The sequence below is a fragment of the Manacus vitellinus genome, unplaced genomic scaffold (genome assembly GCF_001715985.3).
Source record: "Manacus vitellinus isolate BGI_N305 unplaced genomic scaffold, ASM171598v3 scaffold_6_pilon, whole genome shotgun sequence".
NCBI lineage: Eukaryota > Metazoa > Chordata > Aves > Passeriformes > Pipridae > Manacus > Manacus vitellinus.
Genome location: NW_021940750.1, coordinates 27,113,932 through 27,138,913, shown reverse-complemented (window position 1 = coordinate 27,138,913; position 24,982 = coordinate 27,113,932). Strand labels below are relative to the sequence as shown.

Genomic DNA, 24,982 nt, shown 5'->3' with positions numbered 1-24,982 from the left:
TCTCGTTGTTATTTAGACAGCTGTAACATATATTTTTAAAGTATTAATAGTACATTCTGTAAAATGTGTCATTTTTTACTTCTGCTTTAGGATGTTTCAGTTTTGACACTTATCAGTTGTAAAATATCTCTCTTCTTCTATGTAGTAGTGTAATAATACTACATTCCATCTTGCTGATGGAAGTTTAGCAGTGGAACACGCAGTTTCTCTGGAACACACTTTTAATTTTTGTCATGGTTGACTTGGTCCTTTATAAAGTCTCAGACTTGAGAGATTTGGTTTAGTTTGCTTTGTATCCAAAGTATCTTTCGACTGAGGTCTTCTGTGGTTTTTTTGCATGCATTCAAGGGTTCCCATAGCATTTTTCATAATGATGTTATTCAGGTGCCCTTGATTAAAACTTCCTGTCTCCCCATGCAGCATTCCACATTTAGAGTGTCTCATGCAGATATGTTAGTTTATCCCAGCTGTCAGTCCATATCTCAGAGGTGGATATAATTTCTTACCGTACCATGGCTTTTTGTGCAGAAGTTTATAAACTGCACTCCTAAACGAAGTGATGAGGAAATAAGTGTGTATGTGTGAATGGTAGAGACAAATAATTCACAATGAAGAATTTTTAACTGGGCTAGTATTCATATAGGCTTACAAATTCTGACATGAAAATGCATGCTTTGCTTTTAGTTGAGGAGGGGAAAGGAAACAATCTCAAATCAAAACAGTTCATAAATTTCACCAAGATAAAGTCTAATATTTATAATTTTTTTTTTGTCTTGAGGGACTTGAGAAGGAACTGACGAGTGCACAACATAAACATGAGAATATTCTTTCTCCGAATACAGAGGATCAGAATTCAGAATTAAATCAGTTAAGACAAGATTTGGAAAGGAAAGAACATGAATTAGATGAAAGCATTGCTGAAAGAGAAACATTAATAGCGGAGTTGGAAGAACTAGATAAGCAGAATCAAGAAGCTACTCAGGTAATAAATAATGCAACTAATTATTAAACTGCTAAATAAATGTTTAACATTTATTTATGTGAGTTTATCTTTTAAGTTGATCTTTGAACATAGATAGCAGGGAAATAAAAGTTATCCTCTGAGGCTTAAAAAAATATTGGGATCAGTGTTTCTCCATATCTGTCATCTCAGTGTGAAATTCTGAAGTGCAAGGAACCCCCTTGTTATGGACAAAGAAATAATACAGCATGTCAGCTATCTATAACAGATGTTACTTTACAAAGTCCAGTTAAATAGTACCTGATTTTTCATTGCAAGATTTCTGATGGAATTTAACCTGCTAATATTCTGATCTGTCTGAATTACATGAATGATTTTTTTTTAAACGTTCTTCCTTTCATAATTTTTAATTATGTTGAATATTTAAGTTACTTAATTGCAAGTTCTTTATAATACAAGCATTTGTGGAGTTAAAAAGGTCACCAATTGTATGAAATCAGAATTAAATTATACTTTCTTGTTATGGTTCCGATATATTTGACCTGTAAACTTAAGAGTTGCAAGCCATCTGTTTTCAAGATTGGTTTACTACATGGAATTGAACACTTAAAGTTCTTCCTGTGAAATGAATCCAAGCAAGTCTTGTTTAAAAATAAGCTCAAACAAGAAGTTGAAAATTGAATATACAGCTATTTTAAGTGTAGTGCCGCCCTTTTTTTAAGCACTGAGTGTTTGCTGCATTTGAACTGTCTTGACAAATTCTGGCAGTTCAGGTAGTCTTTTTTTTATTTTCTTTGATCAAGTAGTTAGAGTTCTTTTAGGGGAGATTTTTTTTTTGTGAAGTGTAATCTATCTGTATTTGATACTTGGTTTTAATTAACTGAGCATTGACTAGTTGATACTACTTGCTGACTTATGTTGGCAACTAAGAAACATTTTTGTTTCTTCTCGATTTTTTTTTTATTGTTTAGAGGATGAAAATGAAATGCATAGTTCATCTAGTTCTCCTGTTCTAATTAATTCTTTTCTTTATGTTCATTTCAGCATATGATTACACTGAAAGAGCAGCTCTCAAAACAACACACAGAAACTGATAGTATCATCAAACAGCTGAAATTTGATGTTGATTCTGAAAGAAAGAAAGTATCAGAATTAGAAATTGAGAAGATGAAAATTATTAAAGAGTTAGATAGTCAGAAAGAAAAACTAAGCCAATGTTCGTATGCGCTTAATGATTTGCATATAACTAAGCAGCAGCTACAAGATAATATTAAAAATCTTCAGGAACAACTAAGGAAAGCCCAAGACTATAATTCACATAGTAAAAAAGAAATTGGAGAGTTGCAGCAGAGACTAAAAGAAAGAGAGGAGGAACTTCATGTATCCTTGAGCAAGTTAACAGAAAAAAGTAATGAGGAATCTAACTATGCTTGTCAAGGTCTGATTCTGAAAGAAAAAGAAGTAGAAATTGCAAAATTACAGAATGACATTTCAGAAAATAAACAAGCAAATGAACACTTAGAGAAGTCTCTGTCTGATCTCAGAACAGAAAATGGAAAGCTCATAGCAGCCATTGAAGAACTAAAACAGGAGTTAAGTGATACCATTTCTGAGAAAAATAAAGTTTACTTGGAAAAAGACACTGTTGTGGAGGCTTTGAAAATGGAAAAAAGACAGTTAGAGAGCGAATTAAACCAGGCAGAGAAGAGGCTTTTGGAACAAGCACATAAGTATAAGCAAACTATTGAGGAGTTATCAAACGCCCGCAGTATGGATACCACTGCACTGCAGCTGGAACACGAGCGCCTGGTTAAGCTCCATCAAGAGAAAGACTTCAAGATTGCTGAACTTCAGAGTAGCATTGAGCAGATGGAAGCTGACCATCAGGAAACAAAAGAGATGTTGACTACTAGCTTAGGAGGACAAAAGCAGTTGACAGATCTCTTAAAAGAGAAAGAGGTATTTATTGAAAAATACAAAAATGAAGCCTTACAGGTGAAGCAGGAACTTGAGGAGTATATGAAAGTTTCAAAAAAGCAGGATGTCTTCAAACAGAACTTGGAGGAAAAAGACAGAAGTCTTGCAGTCATGAAGGAAGAAAATAATCATTTGAAAGAAGAAATTGAACGTCTCAAGGACCAGCAAAGTAGATCCACGCCTGTGGTTGAGCCTAAAACTTTAGATATTATTATTGAACTGGAAAGTGAGGTAACACAGTTAAAAATGATAAGGAATAATCTTGAAGAAGAAATAGAAGTTCACAAAAAAACGATAGAAGATCAGAATCAAGCAACAGTGAAACTTCAGCAGTCATTGCAGGAGCAGCGAAAAGAAATAGATGAGTCCAGATTTCAGTGTGAGCAAATGAATGTCACACATGAAAGACTCTTTTTAGAGAAAGATGAGGAAATTAAAAATTTGCAGAAAACAATTGAACAAATTAAAACTCAGTTGCACAAAGAGAGACAGATTATTCAGACTGATTCTTCTGATCTTTTTCAGGAAACCAAAGTTCAGACTCTTAATGGAGAAAATGGAAATGAAAAACATGACTTATCTAAAGCTGAAATTGAAAGGCTGGTAAAAGGTATCAAAGAAAGGGAGATGGAGATTAAGCTTCTAAATGAAAAGAATGTTTCTCTAAGTCAGCAGATTGATCAGTTGTCTAAGGATGAAGTTGGGAAACTTACTCGGATCATTCAAGAGAAGGATTTAGAAATACAGGCTCTCAATGCTAGAGTTTCCTCAGCTTCCTATAGGCAGGATGTTCTTGGTCTTCAGCAGCAGCTCCAAGCTTATGTTAGGGAAAGAGAACAAGTATTAGCAGTTCTAAGTGAAAAGACAAGAGAAAACAGTCAGTTAAAAACAGAGTATCGTAACATCATGGACATGGTTGCTGCTAAAGAAGCAGCTTTGGTGAGGTTGCAAGAGGAGAATCAAAAGTTATCTAACAGATCTGAAAACAGCAGTCAAGACATGTCTAGAGAAACTATTCAGAATTTATCCCGTATCATTCGAGAAAAAGATATCGAAATAGATGCTCTAAGTCAAAAATGTCAAACCTTATTGACTGTCTTGCAGACATCCAGCACAGGTGCTGATAACGGGTCAGGAGGTGTCAACAGTAACCAGTTTGAGGAACTTCTACAAGAACGTGATAAACTAAAACAGCAAGTAAAGAAAATGGAAGAGTGGAAACAACAAGTAATAACCACAGTTCAGAACATGCAACATGAGTCAGCTCATCTCCAAGAAGAGTTACACAAGCTTCAAGCACAAATTTCAGTTGAAAGTGATAGTACTTCAAAGCTGCAGGTAGATTATAATGGCTTGATTCAGAGTTATGAACAGAATGAGAAAAAGCTGAAAAGTTTTAGTCAGGAATTAGCACAAGTTCAGCACAGCATAGGACAGCTTTATAACACCAAGGATCTTCTCCTGAGTAAACTTGATTTGGTAACACCATCTCTGGCAGCAGCTTCCACCATTTCACAGCTTTCAAGTGTTCAACACAGTCCTCCTGAAGTACTCAGTGATGAGTGTAAACTCCTTCAAAATGAGTTGGAACAACTGAAGAAAAAGTTGCAAGAAAAAGAGTCAACTATTAGGACTCTCCAGGAAAACAATCAGCGATTATCTGATTCTGTTGCTACAGCATCAGAGATTGAAAGAAAGAGTCAAGAAGGGACTGAGTCAGAGATGAGGCAGATCAAAGAAAAACATGATGTCTTACAGAAATCACTTAGGGAAAAAGACATATTAATTAAATCTAAAAGTGATCAGTTGCTTTCTGTGAGTGAAAATCTTAGTAACAAAGAAAATGAAAATGAGCTTTTGAAGCAAGCCGTGACTAATCTAAAAGAAAGAAATTTAATTTTAGAAATGGATATTCGAAAACTGAAAGAAGAAAATGAAAACATAGTTGCAAGGTGTAGGGAAAAAGAAACAGAATTCCGTGCACTTCAGGAAACTAATATGCAATTTTCAATGATGCTGAAAGAGAAAGAGTTTGAGTCTCACTCAATGAAGGAAAAAGCTCTTGCTTTTGAGAAGCTGTTGAAAGAGAAGGAACAGGTATGTCCATTCATATTTATGACTATCTTTTAAAATTAGTCATATGGTAATGTGTTTTTGTGTACACGTAGCCCTCAAGTGTTTGCCTGAAATATGTCCTTACTGCATTACATTCACCAAAAATCCTCCCTCTGCAAAATTAAAAAATATAAAAGTCAGCAGGTGAGTGGTTTACAATGTTATCTGTTAATTGTGCAACCATAAACTATGTTTTTCATTTATTTGGAAATTGCTTATTTACTGAACAGCTGTTTAATATTTTACTTTGGCCCCGTTCATGAAGTGTGTTTTTTACTGAATTTATGATGCTCAAACTTCTGCAGAGCTAGCCAGCACAACTAATTTCCCAATGTATTTTCCTCAAGTGTTTGTTATTCCAGTGGGATTGCTTTACAACATCTCAGTGAGATGAATGGGGAGACTCCATTTAAAAAAGAAAAAAAAATTGGACACACTGATTTAGTAGTTTCTTCTCAACAATTTGACATATGGAAAAATTGATACTTTGAAAAAAGTTTGTATTCAGAGAAAAGTTGCAGTGGCTTATTAATTACCATGTCTGTAATTTGAAGAAGAATCTTTTTAAAAAGAGCAAGAAATTAAATGGCATCATTGCTACACCATGTTGTATGAACTGCTGCTGGAGTTAATGAAGTCATGTATGAATTGGCACTTCTCTTTGAGAAATAGGTGTTAAGTACAGTGCAAATACAGTTTTCCTGTATTTTTGACAAACACTTGACAGCAGAACTCCAGGGTGCAGATATTTTTGGTTTGCTCTTAGGCACTGAAAGTGAGTGTGGCCTAGTGGGCAGTTTTTTCTGGTAATTAATCCTAAACAGATAATTTTTTCTTTCCTCTGTACTGCCCAGGTCTCTTTGGATCTGGTTGCCATTTGTCCTACAGTTCTATGACTCGATGCATACTGTGCTTATTCTCCCTGTTGTCCTTGGCAACCCCATTTCATTTTACAAGGTTATGAGCATTACCCACTGCCAGAGAGTGGTATTTATACAAACTCTTTCTAAGTAACTTGGCATTAATTTTTCTCCTGCACTGTAAGTATAAGAAAAAACGCATAGAGTCATAGAATGCGTTGAGTTGGAAGGGAGTTTAAAGATAATCTTGTTCCAATCCCCCTGCCATGGACAGGGACACCTCCCACTAGACCAGGTTGCTCAAAGTCCCTGTTGTGGGGCTGTTGTGGTGTCTCACCACCCTCACATCTATCTCTGAAGCATTTTCAAACATAGCTATAGCTATGCTATATCTGCAGTGTAAAGTATTTGGAAAACCAAAATATTAATTACATTTAACAGTGTGTGTCTTTTTTAAATTTATAATTTGAAAGTCTCAACTTTGCCATAATACATGTGAAAAACTAGGATTTTTTTTTTTGAAGAAGTTTGACTTAGGACAGATGTTTAGCTCCATTTGCTCATAGCAGAGGCTTCTAAGGAAATACTGTAAAATTGTGATGAAAAGGTTTATTGTCTCAAAAGTGCAGTTAAATTGTGAAAAATAGCTTTGAGACTTCTTATGTTCAACAGTCTTGCCCGTATAAAATACACTAATATTTTACAAATTGACAGTGTTACTATTTTGGGGTTTTTTATTCTAACTCATGAAAATGTGCAGTGTCTGGCTGGGTTCTTTGTGTTGCCTGTCATTGCCTGCACCCTTCCAATCTCTGGTGAAAAGGCTTCTGGTTTCACAAGCATGGAACATTTGTCTGCACATTTTTATTGCACAAATCGGAGAAGTTCCTGTTACACACTTTGTGTTTGCCATGCAGAACCAGGAAAAGTAATAGTCAAGCAATTTTGTGTGTCTGCATGTGTCAAAAGATAGCATGACATAAAAAGAAGATTTACCTGAAGGTTTATGGTTCTACTGCAAGAAGAATTTTACTATATTTAACTTGATTAATAAAAGCTAATAATTGAAGCGCTTAAGTGTTAGTGATAAAACCAAAGATTGGTTTACTTCTGTCCAACATACTCAATAAAAATAACTTCTTTGAAAGCAACATATGAAACCAAATGAAGGAGCAGGCTGGAAGGTTTCAAATAACTGAAATTCATTCACATGTACGTGTGAATTTTGTAACTGACACAGTCACACTTCTTTATATGCTAGTGTAAAGTTGTAGGAAATTTTTTTATTCATGGAAAGTTGACACCTGAAAATGTGATGGACTTTGCTGTGATTCATTGAAGGCTAATCTTTGAAGTGAGGTCACCTTATGGTTTGTTTTTAAAAATTTCTTTGTGTGTTTAGTGTTTTTAAGTTCAGACAAGCTGACTTACCCAGGCTGATGCTTTACTTGTGCATGGCCTGAGAAATGGGTATTACAGAGAACAGATTCCAAACACTGGGGGAAGAGTGAAATTTTCAAGTATCAGATGTCTGAGACACTTTGTACATAATATATGTCCCTCATTTAAGAGAGCTGGTATCTGTTCACAGCAGTCAGTTAAGGCAATGCCCTGTATAGTGTCTTCTTGCAACAAGTTTTACTTTGTCATGTAACATGTGAATGAAATAACCTCAAAATAATATTTTTCCTGAATGTTTTTCTGTGTTGTAAGGCCATAGATGTCCTGCCCTTTTCCTTGTTAGATCAGTAGCATCTTTACACTCTTCAGAGAAAAGATGGTATCTCTTTTGGTAAAACTGTTGGCCGTGTTTGAAATGTTTGTTTGTGTCTTCAACAGGGCAAGACAGGAGAATTGAATCAGCTGTTAAATGAAGTTAAGTCAATGCAGGAGAAGGCTGTTACTTTTCAGCAAGAGAGAGACCAAGTCATGGTAGCACTCAAACAGAAGCAAATGGAGAGCAGTGCCCTGCAGAGTGAGGTATGCCACTAAATAATTTACAGTTGCAAGAAATAAAGAGTAAGAAATTCCATCTGTGGTATTTTCTGCACTATTTTTAATAGCAGTCACTAGTTAAAAGTCACTAGTTAAAATCGATACACATGCAATGTGCTTCAATGGACATGTGTTCTGTTTGCTTACATTGTTTTTATGGAAAGTGATAGTACAAGCAACTTAAGGTGTGTTGTACACAGGTGCAGCATCTGCACGAGAAAGAGCAGCGCCTGAATCAGGAGCTGGAGAGGTTACGGAATCACCTTTTGGAAATGGAAGATTCCTACACGAGAGAAGCTTTGGCTGCAGAAGACAGAGAGGTCAAGCTAAGAAAGAAGGTTTTGATTTTGGAGGAAAAACTCGTGTCCTCATCTACTGCAGTGGAAAATGCCAGGTAGCCTTTTAAATATCCTAGTTAAGTAGACTGGTGGCTCTGTTTTGCTGAATTGCCATTCCACAACATTCTAAGCACTTGAGAAAATAAAACTCTCATGGGTAGCAGAATCTGGGAGGCTAGAGCCAATCATGTGTTCTTATTTATTTGCCATAAACATGATTTTCAGCCAGGACAATGAAACACCAAATACTTAAATTACTCAAGGCTTATCTTTACTGCTTTATTATTTTATTTAAACAAATGTTGGCTACTTTAGGCAAAAGAATTCTTTTTTCATGTTATTACAGTTGTCGAAATGAAAAAGTTTTTTTAATTAAAAAATATGTATGCAGCTGCAGTCTTTTTTTTTCTTTAAGTATCAAAGATGGATTCTGCTCTTAACTTTCTCAGTAAAGAGATTTCTGAGTTGAGCAGACTTAATTGTGAAAAATTGTGGAAAAAGTGGAAGTGTTGGAGATGGTTGTGTGAAATCAATATTACTTAATTCTTCATAAATTTTTCAAATACCTTTTAAGAAATACTGCCTATTTCCCACCTGATATGCCACTCTCTAAAAAGACTGGCATAGGAGGGGATCAGGTTCATAATATTTCTGCATGATGGAAAGTTAAATGAGATGTTCAGTTGTTAGTATGGAGCAACATCTACAGATACTTTTTTTCTTTTACTAATGCATTTCAAACAAAAGCAGTTGTTTGGGTGTGGGGTTTTTTTGATTGTCAAAATCTTATTGCCAGACTTACTTAAAATCTGTTGTTGGATTGGGGTTTTTTTGGTGAGTTTTTTGTTCATTTTTTTTTAAAGAGGGATCAGGGAAAAAATGCCTTCAATTTTAGAAGTTGAGCTGAAAAATTCGTGCGGAGCTGTTTCTGCTGGGATTTAATTTTCTCTGTGATAACTTCTATTGTTGCCTTCCTAAATAATGTATTTTATTTTCATTAAGTCATCAGGCTAGCCTGCAAGTTGAATCTTTGCAAGAGCAGTTAAACCTGGTTACCAAGCAGAGAGATGAAACTGTGATGCAGCTGACCATCTCCCAGGACCAAGTGAAGCAGTATGCACTGTCACTGGCCAACCTGCAGATGGTACTAGAGCAGTTTCAACAGGGTAAGGTTTGTCAAGAAATAGCAAAGATTGCAACAAGCACTTTCCATCTGGGATAGTTAACATATTTTGCTCTTTTGAAACAGTAGTTCCCTGGTTTCCTCTTGGTAGCCTGAATTTCAGAATCTCTTGACATTTAAAATTCTTATAAAAACAATTCTGGCCCTGTGAAAGCTGATGATCAATATCCCATTTATAAAATGCTGATTCCACCTCTACCTTATGAACACCAGATATGATAATGCTGAGGTTTTGCAAATTGCATATCCCAAAAAGAGTTGAATGTTCTTAATTAAGGGTTTTTTTGTTTCATTTTGTATTTTTAACCCTCTAGAAGAAAAAGCTCTGTATTCAGCAGAGCTGGAGAGACACCAAAAACAGAGTGCAGAATGGAAGAAAAAAGCAGAAAACCTAGAAGAAAAAGTTATATCACTGCAGGTGGGTCAAATAATGAAATTGAACCCTAGGAAACTGAATGCTAGTTCTTGACTGAACAAGCAAAGTACCATTCCTCTGCTGACCATCCATTTTCTGAAGATGTTTACAATCCAGTTATTCAGAAGAACAAGTGATTGAAGTCTCTGCATGTGTTATGTTTGATGTGTGTTGTATTAACGTCGTTGTGATGGTGATCTCTCTTCCTTCTCTTTTTGTCCCTTTCTTACCCTCTATTTAGGAAAGTTTAGAAGAGGCAAATACTGCCCTGGATGCAGCATCCAGGCTAACTGAGCAGCTTGACATCAAAGAGGAGCAGATTGAAGAGCTTAAGAAAGAAGGTAACTACATTTATTTATTTCTGCTTAAAACATTTCAGGCAGCTGAGCAGACAATATAGTATTCCTAGAAACTTACCAAAATTCATATACTATGCGGAAAAGAGTAATTCTTTGCCACGTTTTGAGGACTTTGTTGTTTATAAAGCAGATATGAAAAGGTATGTTTACCTTCTGTTAGGGATCTTTCTCAAAAGAAAACCTGTAAATACCAGAGCCCTTGATTTAGCTCTGTTAGTGTGTTTTTTACAAGTCTGTGGAATACCAAATGTTGTCAGATCTTCCAAAGTAGTTAGCTATCATATTTGACATAGACACAGGAATACAGTGAGATAAAGGGTGTGCAATTGGTAAGAGAGGGAGCAGCTCTTGCACAGATGTGACTGTCATCTCAGCTGGATGCAGTGGTGACTCTTACTCTGAGCATATACAACTAATTATTGCTATTCATTTGTAAATTATAATTAGTCTTACTCTTGAAATAAGTGATGTTTTCTTGAAGCTTATAATCAGATGGTTGGTGTGAAATATCACTTGGAAGTCTTCTCCACCAAGAACCCTACAAAAACATATGACTTTTTCACTACATATTTGAATGTGTACTTACTTAAATTTAATTTAGTGCCTAAGTGCAATCTGGCATCCAAGTGGACATCACAGGAGTGCTCCCTGAATTCAAATTAAATTTCAAGCTACTACATGAATGTACAACTACTGATTATTTTTTAATGGATCTGTCTATCTGTCTCACTGCAGACATTTACAGCAAAAATTCATAGGCACTCTGGATTGAAATTAGCTTTGGAATAGGCAAATATGGCAAGCTTAAATGGGAAGCTCTCCATTACTGTTTAATTTTGATTGCAAACCCTTGCACATAAAAGCAGGAGAGGTTTGAACTCGGAGAGAAAACTAAACCTCAGTATTTTATCAAACTGTGTTGTATTGGCAAGCAGTTTTCTTGATAAAAAAATTTAAAATGAGATTGTTGCATAAAGGAAACAGCAGTTTAATGTTGTTGTAGAATAAATCATAATTTTTATGGGAAAAAAAAGACACCACTTCATTTTCTCTATTTACACAAGAAAACATATAATGTCTTATTGAAAATTGGCCAAATACATTCCCAGACACAGTTTTGTTGGCCAAATCTTTTGAAGGATTTCTTTATGGATTCTTTTGGCAGGAGAAGTGATTTTAATGGAAAAGTATAAGATGTACCAGATGCAGTTTTCTGGATTGCCATAAATGGTTAACAAATTATTGGAGACTGTTGTAAATGTCTGGTTTAGAGCAGTCCATACTGAATTTTGGCTCAGGTCTTTTTTGTTATTTAGTCTTTTCATATACCCGAAATACGTGTTTAAGTCCTTTTTAGCTGTAAGATTCTATTTTAGAAGGAAATGTTTCATTTAAAAAATACATTTAATGATAGAGTTGCATAGTCACTGTGGATGGAATATAGCTATGTAGTGGTCCTTAAAAGTTGACCCTCTTTCATATAAATCTTTTTGACAGGAAAAAATAAAAAACAGCGGTAACATTGTATTTGAACTATTAATAGTTTCATTTTAAAATTCATCACATGAATAAAACTTGAAAAAACAACACACAACTGTCTTGTTTTGTAGAAAAATAGCAACAGTGTAAGATTTAATTAAAATTTGTTTTCAAATGCTCTTTGTTTATCTATTTGTGGCATTAGTAGTTTAACTTTTTTTATTCCCTTTTACTCTATGGAGATCGAAATAACTCAGCTTTTATGTATGCTCCTGCAACTCTTATCATTCTATAATTATATTACCAATGTTTTCCTTCAATTATTTGGGTCCTATTTAAGCATATTTACAAAGTAGCATAATTTTAAGTAAATTTAAACCTTGAAACCACGGATTAACTCTCCTGTGCCTCACCCTGGTATTTTGAGAAAGGAGTGCTGAAGAGCAGTCACACTATTGGAGTAGATTTCAATGCATATGGATGTGGTTGTTACAAGATAATATTGTTATAAAATATATATTTTTCTTTGGTTTTTAATTTGCTTTGAATAAGGAGCTTACTCTGTGTGTTCCCAGCACAACACGGGTTAGTTCATTCTATTCTATACTGTACAAAATTCATATTTGTGAAGTCAGATGTTTGTGTAAAGACATGGAGTATTTAAATAGGGCATATTAGGTTGTATCCATTTCACAGCCTGGCTCTTTGATGTGTATAAATACAAAATCTCAGTGTGGATTCTCATGGAATTATTGGTGTTAATTGAGAACCATGTTTTGTCAACGTAGTTGTGCCATGCATTTACTAAGGATTGAAAGTTGTGGAAACGGGAGTGGAATGTTTTTCATGCATCCCAGATGATTTGAAGGGTGTAAAAATTCATAAAAGTCACTCTTCCTACAAAGATGTGGGGGCTTTTTAGAAATTAACTACAAGATAGATAAAAGTATCTTTTGTTGTTGTTTTTAATTAAGTAATTTTAATTAACATGAGCCCAAGAAGCATTAAAATAATAGGAAAATTAAATTGATCAGCAATTTTCCCATTTGGATTTGGATATAAGCATTCAGTCTTATTGGAAAAAAAGTTGATCATGTCAGCTTATACAAATGTAGGATAGAGTTGGTCTTCACATGGACAGTCCATATTATATTTGTCAAGCTTGTGTGTGTGAATAAGGCTTACTTGTACTTTTATTAGGAAAAAAGTGTCTTCAGAGGTAGTATCTTGCTGAACCCTAGTTTGGTGAGAAATTACATTTTTGCTGTCTTGAAGTGAAGCCATTTGGAGTTTATCTTCTAAGAATTCTTTGTACCTTGTATGTAATTATTTGCTTTCTTGTCTGAGAACTTGTTAACTGCCAGTGTTCTTAAATCCTTCATTTGAGGATTTAAGGGAGATAAGTTTTTCTAGCAAATTACTCTGGGTTTTGTACAAGCTGTGCAAACTTGAACAACAGATACTTCTACCCAGTTTCTAATATATCTGCATTTTTATAAAGAGAAAATTTTTGTCTTGTTTCCTTACAGTCGGAATGCTGTAAAATATTTATGGCAAATAAAACTTTTAGGAGAATTTTTTTCTTTGTTATAAGCTTTAGTTTTATGAGCTTCATGGGAAGTCCAGAAGAGTTACTGACACAGTATGATTGGGGTAATTGGGTGTATTTGAGTTAACAAGTAATTTATGTTAGTGGAGTTTTAGAATTGTAGAGAAGTTGGTGCTGTGAAATTGTTGGGCAACAGTGAATATAACGATATCATGCCATGGCTCCTTTTAAAGAAATGGGTTATTACATTTGTATCTCCCTTATTAAAGACTCTGATGCATGAGGCTCAAGTGTGTAGACAGTAGACAGGTCCTGAATAGAGGTTAGGAGTTTCAGAAAGCTGAAAAACTATAGCACTGATAAATGCAGAATCTAAACTCCTCTCTTACTCTGCTAATAGTTCCTGTTTCATGTTTCTGATGAGGAAAAACAGAGTGTTTGTCTAGGCCAGGAAGGACATTATCAGTGTTGTGATATCTAAATGAACAGATTTCATTGCAGCCACTACAGAACAGCATCAGAACTTAGATTCAGCATTGAAAAGGAGACCGAAAATGTGTGCAGTGACTCTGAGCACGCTCCTAGACAAGTTCACATTCATTAACATTTAGTACTGGCCTATTCACTCTGTTTGCAGGCTGTGATGCCTGACTAAAGTGTTTGCCATTTTCCTCTCAGTTTTGTCTTTGGTTGATGGTAACTTGGCATTTCATCTCTCCCATTTTTAACCAAGTGTCTTTGTTCCCAAAAGTATGGGTAATCTTGCATATATCTGCCTTGCTTGCCAGCATACTGAATGGTGAAGGACAGTGCTGGTTCTAGGGTGCATTAGTGTGTCCCAGCGTGCTGTTTTCAGAGCTTGCATCAGTAACAGGAGTGGGAAAGGTCCTAACAGAAGAGACCCACAAGTTGCTGATGTTGCTCTGCTAGCCAGTTGCCCTAGAGTTTCTTTCCAGTTGCATATTTTTTACATTGAACAGAGCAGTTCATCAGATCTTCTGCAATGGATCTAGTTTCTGTGTGTTGCTGTACTTTAGCATTATCATTCCCAAAATTTTAGCTTATGGTTTCAAATAATAATGACTTACTAAGTTGACACTTCTTATTTAAAAAAAATCAAATAGGTTTTATGGGTTTGTTCTTTATTTAAAAGCACCATAACAATATTAGCATAAATGCACCATAACAATTTTATTACAGAAGTGTAGTGTTATTGGTAAATTTCACAACAGTGTGTCAAAGTTTGAATTTTTGTTTATTTGCTGTGACATAACAGGTGAGATCAGAAAAGAAATGCTAGAAGATGTACAAAATAAACTAATGAACCTTATGAACAGCACAGAAGGAAAAGTGGACAAGTAAGTCTTTAATGAAAGATTCGCTATAAGTTTTTGGGTTTTATTCCTCTCAATGTACAGACATGTTACTAATACAGTTGCAAGAGTAGTGCAGAACTGGACTTCTGTATGTGATCTTACAATTATACTGTCATTATTTTGACATTTTTTAATTGCTTGGTGGTTGTAAATAGTCATTTGCTCTCCTGAATCAAGATCTTAGAATAAGCATTTTCCCTGGTACAGTAGTACATCAAAGCTTGTTCATGTACCGTTTGGTCTCACCTCACTGCCTACAGTATTGCTGAATACTGTCCAAGTTGACACGTACTGTACAAGAAATGTGATAACTTGTGGGAGGAGGAAGTGGGTGAGGTACCTTTTTAGTTCTTTGTATTTGATTTGTTTATTTGGATTATTGCAAATTAAGCAAGAGTATGGAGAATAAATGCATCAATATAATGGTATCAGCTGTTACATGACAGGAGATTGTATAGCAGGCTTCCTTTGTTCTGCAGGCTCCTGATGAGAAACCTCTTTATTGGACACTTTCATACTCCAAAAAATAAACGTCTTGAAGTGTTAAGGTTAATGGGAAGTATCTTGGGAATAAAAAAGGAAGAACTCGATCAGGTAATGCTTTGCAGAAAATCAGGCTTCCTTATTTCTTTGCAGTATCCTTACCTGAAAATAGAATTACTTGCTGCTAAACTAAATGTGACTGTCCCTGCACTTCTTGGGGGGGGGAAAGTATTTTTTTTTGTTTTCTTATCTCATACTTTTTACATGGGACATGCTGATATTAATGGAATCTTTTGATAACATCATTTTAATAGAGTAGATCTCATTTTGATGAGGAATGCTAATGCAGAAAGGAAGGGGTTTAACTTTGTGCTGGTATGTACAATAGCTGTAATGTATCAGTTACAGAAAATTAAGCCAGTTGTATATGTACCAGTAGTTATTGTGAAGAATGTGGGGCTTATAATTTTAAATAAAGATCCAGGTTTTTATACTGCCAGTCTTTGGGAGGCAGAGAACATAGTTTTTATAGTAATTTTAGTTTTTTGTGTATCTGTAGGATTCTCGCGTAGTGTTATTGAATAAATATAACAAGCTGCACTTCTTTTACCTACTGGTTTATTTTTTTTGTTTCCTAACTTTGTTTTTTTAAAATACTTTTCTAGTTGTTATCTGAAGAGCAAAGAGGAGTTACGAGATGGGTGACTGGCTGGCTTGGTGGAGGAGCTGGGTCAAAGAGTGTTCCCAGTACACCTTTGAGGCCAACTCAGCAGAACATTTTTAATAGTGTAAGAATTAATTGTGCATTCTTTTTGATTGGAAAAATGGGGCAGTTGCATATTAATGATGATGTTTGGTTCATCAGTGTATTGAGCTTAATTTACTGATGCTACTGTATCTTGCATTATTTGTTTGTTTTGTGCAACTGCTTTGGCAAAAGGTTTTTTCCTGAACCAAGTAAATATGTAGACATTGGAAATCTTTGCAATACTAAGTCTTTGGCTAATGGAGAAAACAATTACTCTTCCACTGGTTCCTGGGATCACTGACTTCTTACAGTATGGACTTTATCTTGGAAACTCAACAGTGCTGGAAGCTAAATACGTGTTGAGTCTGGAATTCTGCAATACTCAACAGTATAGAAGACCATGACATTGTATTTTGATGACTGTGTTCCCATATGTCCTTTAAATTTAATTTGAAAAGCTTTTTCAGCTGCTGCAGCTAGTGCCTCTTACTTACAGCGTATAAAGTTGATATTTTAAGTTTTCAAATACAGTAAAGCAACAGATCTCATAGCATAATCCATGGGAGCATTTTATGAAACTTTCCATTTTGCAGACCAATAAATAATGCACTCAAAGATTGAGCACTGTGGGATTAGGGTTTTTGGATTAACTTTGGTTTTTTGCTCAATCGAGCTAGGAATGTTCAGAATTGATTCCTATAAATCATCTTGAAGTGTAGGGATTGGTTTTTTCCCTCTAAAATAATGCAGGCATGTAAGCTGCCAGAGGACTGTGGTCTGATTAACTATAGATATAAAAGAGGAAAATTAGTGCTTTTGTACATATAGTACAGGCTTTACTAAGCAAAATTTTATCTTGTGATGCTACTGACACCTTAATCATTCCATGCTTCCTTTATTCAAGAGTCTCTGTGAAATAAAGCATGCAGTGGGCTTTAAGAGAAATGTTTGGACATAATGTGTTTCTGAATAAGTGACTGGTTGAGCAAAGAAAATGGAAATACTGTGAGGTCAGTAACAGTGTGGATTTCTTGAAACAATTGGCTTAAATCAATAATGGAACCATGGTGGAAATATTTATGTTACCTTTAGAGTTTATCAGTTTTACATAAATGCCACTTAGACATCAACAAACTGTGTATTTTGAAAATAAATTTCATTGTCACTCACTAAGGATTGCTTAGTACTAAGTACCAGTACAAAATTATTTGGAGGTTGTTGACAGCTTTTTAGTTTATGAATGTATGTATTTTTGACTTAGTGCTTTTCACCAGAGCATCAGTGACATATAGTAACCAGTAGCTTCTTGAAGTCTTTTTCAGAATTGTTCGTGAAATTCCTTGAAACTGAATCTCGCCCAGGCCTTCCCCCACCCAAGCTCTCTGTTCATGATATGAAACCTTTAGGAGCAGCAGGAACTGGTAAAACTAGCAGTACTCCATCCAAGAGTCAAATGCAAGGTAACATTGGAATCTTTTCACAGAATTTAAATAACTAAAGGTAGAATTTTCAAGGGGATTTTAATGATTCCGTGCTTCTTCCCTTGTGAAATATGAATTTGCTCCCACAACCATTTAGTACCTTCTTTTTTTTTCCTTCCAATTCTTTTCCCATCTCTCCTTCCCACTGCTTCTACACCCCGCTTGCTAAAATCTCAATACAGAAAATTAGAGGGACCAAATTGTCTTTGATATGAAAAGGCTTTAACAGCACCTGTCAGAGCCAAACAGATGCTGTGCAGACAACTTCGTATGGTGTGTCAGTGAACCCACTCCTGATTTCCAGCATCCCTGTTTGATCAGCTTTGTGTTGAAGTGAGTGAAGAATGCAAGTAATACAACCTTGTAGTGTCTCTTTTATGTAGAACCTGGTTGTTCAGAGAGGACTGAAATAAAATCAGTTAAGTGTATGGCCTGGTACGAAATCTCTGTAAGCTGTGCAAGAGTGTTGACTTTGAGTTTCCTAAGGCAGAGAACACTTAGGCTTATATTATGCATGCTAATGCACTTCTGTGTAAGTAGTTTAAGATCCCCATCTTCAGTTTAACTAGTCCAGTTTGTAGTTAATTGTTTTACATGCATTTAAGACTTCACCTTAATATAGGCCTGCTGACTTGCAGAAGCTTGTTTTGTTTGAAACTTTCTACTGTAAACTCAAATGAAAAAAAAAAACAAAAGCCAAAACCCTACATATATATATATCTACAGATAGAGATGCTAAAAAATCCTCTTTCAAGTCACCTAAAGTAGTTGGATGTTACAAAGTGTAAATGTCTACTCCAAAATACCAGTTTATCTTTGAAAGCTGTAGTTATTTATTCAAATAAACCTAAGTTAAGTTTGATTGTTTTTATTCTTTTTTTATTGTAGCATAGGAGTAATATAATAGGTGAAGTATCTGTTTTACGTGGCAAAACAAAAATTTCCTTGTGTAGAACCACTAAATTGTGACTCACTGTCTATGATGTTTGTGGATAGGGGTTTTCTTGGGGCTGACCCTGGGTAAGCTGTGCCAGTGCACCATGTGGTGGGAAACCTGCCTGGGCACTGTATTGTAGTGCATGTGCAGGGGCCCTGTGCCTTTACATAGTGCTGGAGCCAGTGTGACATACTTCGTGTCTGACACTGGGTGTGAGAAATGAACTGCAAAGGGTGTTCATGTTGCCTGTCAGAGGCATGTAGATTTTTATTTTTTTTTGGGTAGCCTGAGCTGTTTTGGAATTTCAGTGGTGGGCTCGGCAGTGCTGGGTTAACAGCTGGACTTGATCTTAAGGGTCTTGTCCAACCTAAACAATTCTATGGTTCTGTGAGAGAAGACAAGGAGATTGAAGGTCTTTGAGAGTGTCTACAGTCCACAGCCAAGGAGATTTTCAAGGACTGTTAAGTGATAGGCAGTTTTAGAACTTTCTGTGAACAAATGCTGTAAAATTGGGTAGATTCTAACAAAGCACTTTCATTGTTAGTTTAGGTTTTTTGTTGTTTTTTACATTCCAGATTCTGCAGTCTCGGCAGTGGGCAGAAGACCAGATGCAAATCCATTTTTAGCACCTCGATCTGCAGCCGTGCCTCTCATAACACCAGCTAGTACTTCTGGACATCTGCTTATGAAACCTATTTCTGATGCATTGCCTACTTTTACACCACTGCCAGTGTCCCCTGATGCCAGTGCTGGTGCTGTATTAAAGGACCTTCTAAAACAATAGATGATCTTGTATCAGTATGATGATAGTAGCACTTTAAGGAAAACGAGAACACTATGCTGTATATAATTTATCACAATGAGGCCTTCTGTAAAAAGTCATGTACTTGATTGCAATTGTACCTTGCTTTTCTTTTAATTGCAAAATTGTCAGTGCTTGGAAATTCTAATGGTGGTATGAATAACTGCCTTCTGTATAGTAGGCATTCATTTTGGGCATGGGTTAAATATTTAACTGAGAAAAATCTGTCTTGTTGCTAGATTGTCACAAGAGAGAAGGGTTTTTAAACCTTTGTTGTATTGAGTTGTTTCAGTTATGCATAGACAACATTAACCCTTTGCTGTTGAGATCTGTTTTGCCATTGAAACAATCCACCATTGGCAGTGGGCGTTCAAGAACCAGAATTGAAAACAAAAAATGTGTAAAACACCTCCTCCAGCAAAAATTGATCTGAGGTGCTCAATTAATGACACAAACTTCAAAGAATAAGATGGTGAGCATGTGGGGGTTGATCACTGAGCAGCTGCAGTCTTCCCACACGTGATTTATGGTATTTACTTAATGTACATTAGGACACGTATCTCTTATTTACAGGTCTCATTGCATTTGGGGGCAATTCAAGGCACATCAGCGTCTTTGCACAATGATTTGATATATCCCCCCAGACTAATAGCTGTTTTCAGCAGTCAAACCCATCAGCACCAAGGAGTTAACTGTGGAAGTGAGGGCTTCACGAGATACGCATGCGATGAGGAGTGAGTGATTTAGCAAAAGATAGTTCACATATATAAAGTGACTGTACTCCAATGGTCCAAAGTGTATATATGAGAGACTTTTTATGTCACAAGACTTTGTAGATCCCAGTATAGGCTTAAAGCTTGAACACATGTATAGAATTAAAAGGGAAGAAGATGCTTGCTTATCTCAAATGTGTAAATAGGTCTTTGTAAGACCAAGACCAAAGGCAATTATTCTGTAAATTTTGCTGTGATAACTTGTACACTTTGTTTGGTAGGTGAAGAGTGAAGTTACATACTAACAGATAAAAGTCACCTTCCTAGTGAATCTGAGATAAAACGTCTTCAGTTTAAAATGTGTAATTTCTAAATCTTTTATATGCCATTCCTTGTTAGTCAGTGTTAAGATAACCGTTGTGGAAGTTCTATATTAGAACTGTCAACCTTCTTCATTTTCATTAAGATCTTGGGTTAAATTGTTGTAAAAATTGTATTTAAATAAAACTAATTACTGAAACTTGTACAGAATCAACAAAATGCAAGAAATCTTTGGATTTATTTATATAGAGGTCAAATAGTGAATTCCTTTTGTTGCCTTGAAACCTAGCAAAGTTTTTTTTTAATTATTGTATTTAAGAGCTGTTTGAGTCCTTTTCTCTGGTAGAGTAATGTTTCATGGAAGACTTATGCAGATTTTTAAGTGGATTGACCATATTGGATTTTGATTTTTAAATTTTTTACTCCATTATGGACAGTTTGGCAGTTTGATTTCCAAAAGGGTAGCAGCCACACATTTACCAAAGTAAATTCTGCATTATGTAATAAATGTAATGAGAATTTAAAATTACCTCGGCTGAGAGCATTTCAATTGGGTACTTGAAATGTACATCTTCGTTTGAACTGGGCTGGCTTAGGTACCTTTTTTCCTGTAGCAATTTTAAAAGTGAAATCAGATGGCTTCTGTGCAATCTCTCTTGTTCTTGTAGTCATGTCTGTTTAATAATATATAGCTGCTTCACAATAAAATTGCCTTTTGGTGAGCCAAAGCAGAAGGAAATGTTTAGTTTTTAAAAATTATGTGACTTACATGTTATAAATTAGAAGTGGAGTCATGCTGCTCACTATTCTCTGAATATACTATCTAAGCAGTTCTTTTTTTGCTCAATTTTTTTTCTTTTAACTGCAGAGAGCCTAATGTGTACACATTTCTCTTTCAGGAAGCTTTATAAATGCCAATAAAGAAAACATAGTAATACCATTTGTTTCTGCATGCTGTAAATCCCTTCCATTTATACAATAAGCTGTGAGTTTGGAGAGGGAAATCTAATGCCAAGCAAAGTACAGAAGAACTTCAGAATTCCTCATAAGCTTCTTCAGGGAGAAGAAAATCCTCAACAGGAGATACACAAGAGGCTTCAGTCCTTAAGTCCTAGGAGGTGAGGTCTGTTGAACTGTGGAGGAAATTCCCAGAGCTTAAAGGTTTCTGTTCTAAGGCTTATTCTGCAGTTACATTGGTGGAGTTTGTTGCTTTGTTAGAAATCAGCTGGGCTCTGTGTTCTAGGCAGTACTTCTTTCTTAGAATGTTTCACAGACCATTATAAACCTTCAAGCTTTGTTTTTATTGAAAGATTAGCGGATATATTTTTTCCTCTAATTTTTCTTTTGTGCTTACTTTGTGCTTGATAACTGTTCCGTATATATTTGCTTTACCGGTTTCCCACATGTACATATGTGACTCATATAGTCTGTCCTGTTAATTGTGTGGGCCTTTCACACAGCAGCACAAGGAAAACATTATCTGGAATTTATGAGAAAGGTGCAGTAATTGAAGATTTTTGTTGTTCTCTTTCCTGTTGCTTTCGCAAGGGGAAAAAAGTGTCTGGTCCTCCTAGTTTTGGTCTAACAAGCTGTTATATTTAGTGGTAAGGTAACAGAATTCTAGTGCAGGGATTCATTTTGCAGACTTTATATAAGGGACGAAAATGAGGGTTACGATTTTCTGTTCTTCTCTTTAGACTTCCTTATTTTTTGCTGTTCTTTGCTTATCCTGCATTCTGTGCAAAGAGAAGGAAGTAACTGGTTGGTCTAATTGTTACTGTAGAAGAATGCACAGTGTGTGGTTTGAGGGTTTATGGTTTTTTATTTTGTTTTTAATTAAACTCTGCTGCATTAAACCAGTTAGTCACAGTGATACAATGTGATACATTATAGTGAGCAGTGGACAAATAACGCTTTTTTACCTAATGTCACTCTCCAACCTGCATTTTATTATTGTTTCTTATTTTTATTCTTGACCCATTTTCCATAAATAGTTAATAGTAAGGCAGGTGACTTGGACTATGCATAGGAGTGACTGATGGCTAAGTGGAAGAGACAGAATGGAAGATACTTGCCTTGTAAGTATTTCACAGTAACACATACGTCATGAAAGCTTTTCAGTTAATTAATATCTTCTTACTTGTGGTTTTGATGGTTTTATTGCCACATTATCATATGAAAGTTCAAGAATAATTTTCCCAACTCAAAACACAAGGCTGCAGCTGCAGCTTCAAAAATAGAAGCCGTGGCTTGAGCTTATCCTTATCTAAGATCATGGAGAAAGAATCCTTCACATCCTTGCGTTTTGATTTCTACTGGGAGACACAAGTTGGCCATTTTCTGAAGTGACTGACAGACTTTGGATCTTACTGCACAGAGCTAGTCTTCCTCAAACCATCAATCTGCTATCAAATTAGAACTATGAACATCTTACCGTTAGAATTATGTAGAAATGAGGGTATTAATCTCTCTTTTTTTTTTTTCCTATGATCCTGAAACCTGTACAATCTTGGATTGTGGTTCTAATGCCCAGGCAGCTGGAATATATCCAGGAAGGAAGCTTGTGTGTACACGGAAGTCCTCAGTCTTCTGTGTTCAGCTTCTAGTTCAGTGTATTTTCATGGACTCAGAATGGTTTAAGTTGGAAGAGACCTTAAAGATCATTTTGTTCCAACACCCCTGCCATGGGCAGGGAAAGCTTCTACAAGACCAGGGTGCTCAAAGTCCTATCCAACCCAGCCTTGAATACTTCCAGGGATGGGGCAGCCCCAGTTTCTCTGGGCAGTCTGTTCCAATGTCTCACTACCCTCACAGTCAAGAATTTCTTTCTAATATCTAACCTAACCCTACCCTGTTTTAGTTTAGAGCCATTACCCCTTGTCCTATCACTGTGACATCCAGTTTTGCTTTGGCAAGACCCAGCTGATCTTGGGGCTTACAGTCTCTGCTCTGAAGGAACATATGTGGAATATATTCCCAAATTGTCTTGGGTGTTTTTGTGGTTCATTGGTAAGTACATGCAGAGTCAGTGAATACAGAGGAATTGACATGTTTCACTAAGACATGAAAACGACTCAAACTGTCAAGTGGGACAGCACACAGGAGTGAAACCTGGCTATAGTGTTCATACAGGGCATGTATTTGAGTAGATCAATCACGTGTGTATTTTAGAGACTGTATGGTTATTGTGTAAGTTAAACTTCAACCTAATCTGCTGAAACAGAGAGATGGTGCTCACTTCCTGCAAGTGAGGGAGAAGATGAAATGTATTTGCCAGCATTCACACTCCTTTACTGAACTCTAACTAAAACGTGCATCTGACAGCAGAAAATTTGAAGGGTTTTTTGTCCCAAAAAAAAAGGATGTTCTTTGCCACCAAGTCTAGAAAATGTCTTTCTAAATGTACTTTGCCATTTGTGAGAATCCTGACAAAATAAAAAATTCCTAAAATTATTTAGTATGTGCAAAGTCAGGATTGTCTTCCTATAACAGCAGTAATAAAAGTAAATAAATAAAATACTGTGTGTCTTGCACCAAAAGCTCCTCAGCTTTGCTTTTGTCAGTACGTTTGCCCCTGCTGAAGTGCGTGAGACAGGCTGTGGTCTTTTGTTTATCCCCAGAGAAATACATCTACATACTCAATATTCACTTTTTAACAGCCCTGACTATGCCTCAGGCTCTGAGAAGACCATTCTTGTTACTGAGGAGGCAGTGCTGCAGTTTAGTCTTGGTGCTTCATATGGCTGCTGATATTGTCAGCAGTAGAGAGTTTCGCATGTGTTCCAGGTGGGAATTGTATTAAAGAATGACTGAAAGAAATTGTATGCAGTGTTTGACAGGGAACGCACCAGAAATCATATTTTACAATAGCTCAATTTCAAGTTTTTAATACTTGAAATTAACTATTTGTTTTAATGAGGGAACCATTTAAAAAATAACAATCTGTGGGAAAAGTAGAAAAATATATGAGTTATGGTGAACTATATTAGAGGTTTTTGGCAATGACTGACAGAATTCAGAAGCCCTGTCACATGTGGCATTGCAGCTGACAGATCAATGGTATCAAGGAAACAAACTACTTATACCTATTTTTTGTGTTTGTTAACAAAGTGAGTGAGTCTGACCAACAGCCTAGAATGCTGTTCTGTCTCCCTTAGTGTAGAGGAAGCCAAACTTCTCAGAGAGCTGCCTGGATACTGTTCAAATACCAGCCGGTATCATGAAGGTAAAGGTAATCCTGGCAGTACTGTGTGGTTAACCTAAGGTTTTCATTTTCAACATTAGATGCTGCCTGCATTGCCCCCCAGTGAATTTCCAGGTGGTCATGCAAGGTGGATTGAACTGCAACATGACCAGGTTACAGATTTGAGGCATCTAGGAACTTTAATTTCATATAATTTATGGAATAGTAACTAGTACCCAGCACTGTAGTACAGCTACTTAATATCTAATGTTTGTTCCTGGAATGGTCCAAGGGATTAGGAAAAGGAAGCATGTAACACACTCCAGGTGGTGCATATTTTGTCCTGTGGCAGCTTTCTATGAAGGCTGCTCTATCAGGCGGGCAAAGTCAGATAGTTGATTTTGAGCTAGTAAAAGCAGACCAGTGGTAGCTCCTGACTCCCTACAATGGGAAATGCTGTTAAACACAACCCTCTGAGAACAGAAAGTGAAGAGTTATAATTCTTCAAATCCAAATTGTTGTAAATGAGGGAGCAGGGAACTAAGGACATGCTAAGTTTTAAAAAATTTGACCTTTAGAGGCTGCCTAGAGAGTCAGAAGCCCATTTTAACTTCATCAGAGGCAGCTGGATTTATAGAACTACATAAAGGTACCCTGGTTTACACAACTTATATACCTTGAATCCGTGAGGTTCCTAAACATTGTGT

General features: G+C 36.0%; 1 protein-coding gene across 2 annotated transcripts in view; it reads left to right on the top strand.

Annotated features, from left to right (window-relative positions):
• TRIP11 (thyroid hormone receptor interactor 11) overlaps positions 1–20,306 on the top strand; it is a 29,346-nt gene extending 9,040 nt beyond the window's left edge. The window contains exons 9-20 of one of the 2 annotated variants that reach the window (XM_018082246.2): positions 779–982; positions 2,006–5,035; positions 7,753–7,893; positions 8,109–8,302; positions 9,249–9,412; positions 9,744–9,847; positions 10,086–10,185; positions 14,508–14,589; positions 15,087–15,201; positions 15,756–15,878; positions 17,151–17,298; positions 18,832–20,306. In XM_018082246.2, coding sequence (XP_017937735.2) covers positions 779–982; positions 2,006–5,035; positions 7,753–7,893; positions 8,109–8,302; positions 9,249–9,412; positions 9,744–9,847; positions 10,086–10,185; positions 14,508–14,589; positions 15,087–15,201; positions 15,756–15,878; positions 17,151–17,298; positions 18,832–19,040 — 4,614 coding nt within the window. In that variant the 3' untranslated portion in view covers positions 19,041–20,306. Of the gene's footprint in view, positions 1–778; positions 983–2,005; positions 5,036–7,752; positions 7,894–8,108; positions 8,303–9,248; positions 9,413–9,743; positions 9,848–10,085; positions 10,186–14,507; positions 14,590–15,086; positions 15,202–15,755; positions 15,879–17,150; positions 17,299–18,805 lie in introns of both variants that reach the window. The other variant, XM_018082247.2, reaches the window with a different exon arrangement.
• The last annotated feature ends 4,676 nt before the right edge of the window (positions 20,307–24,982 follow it).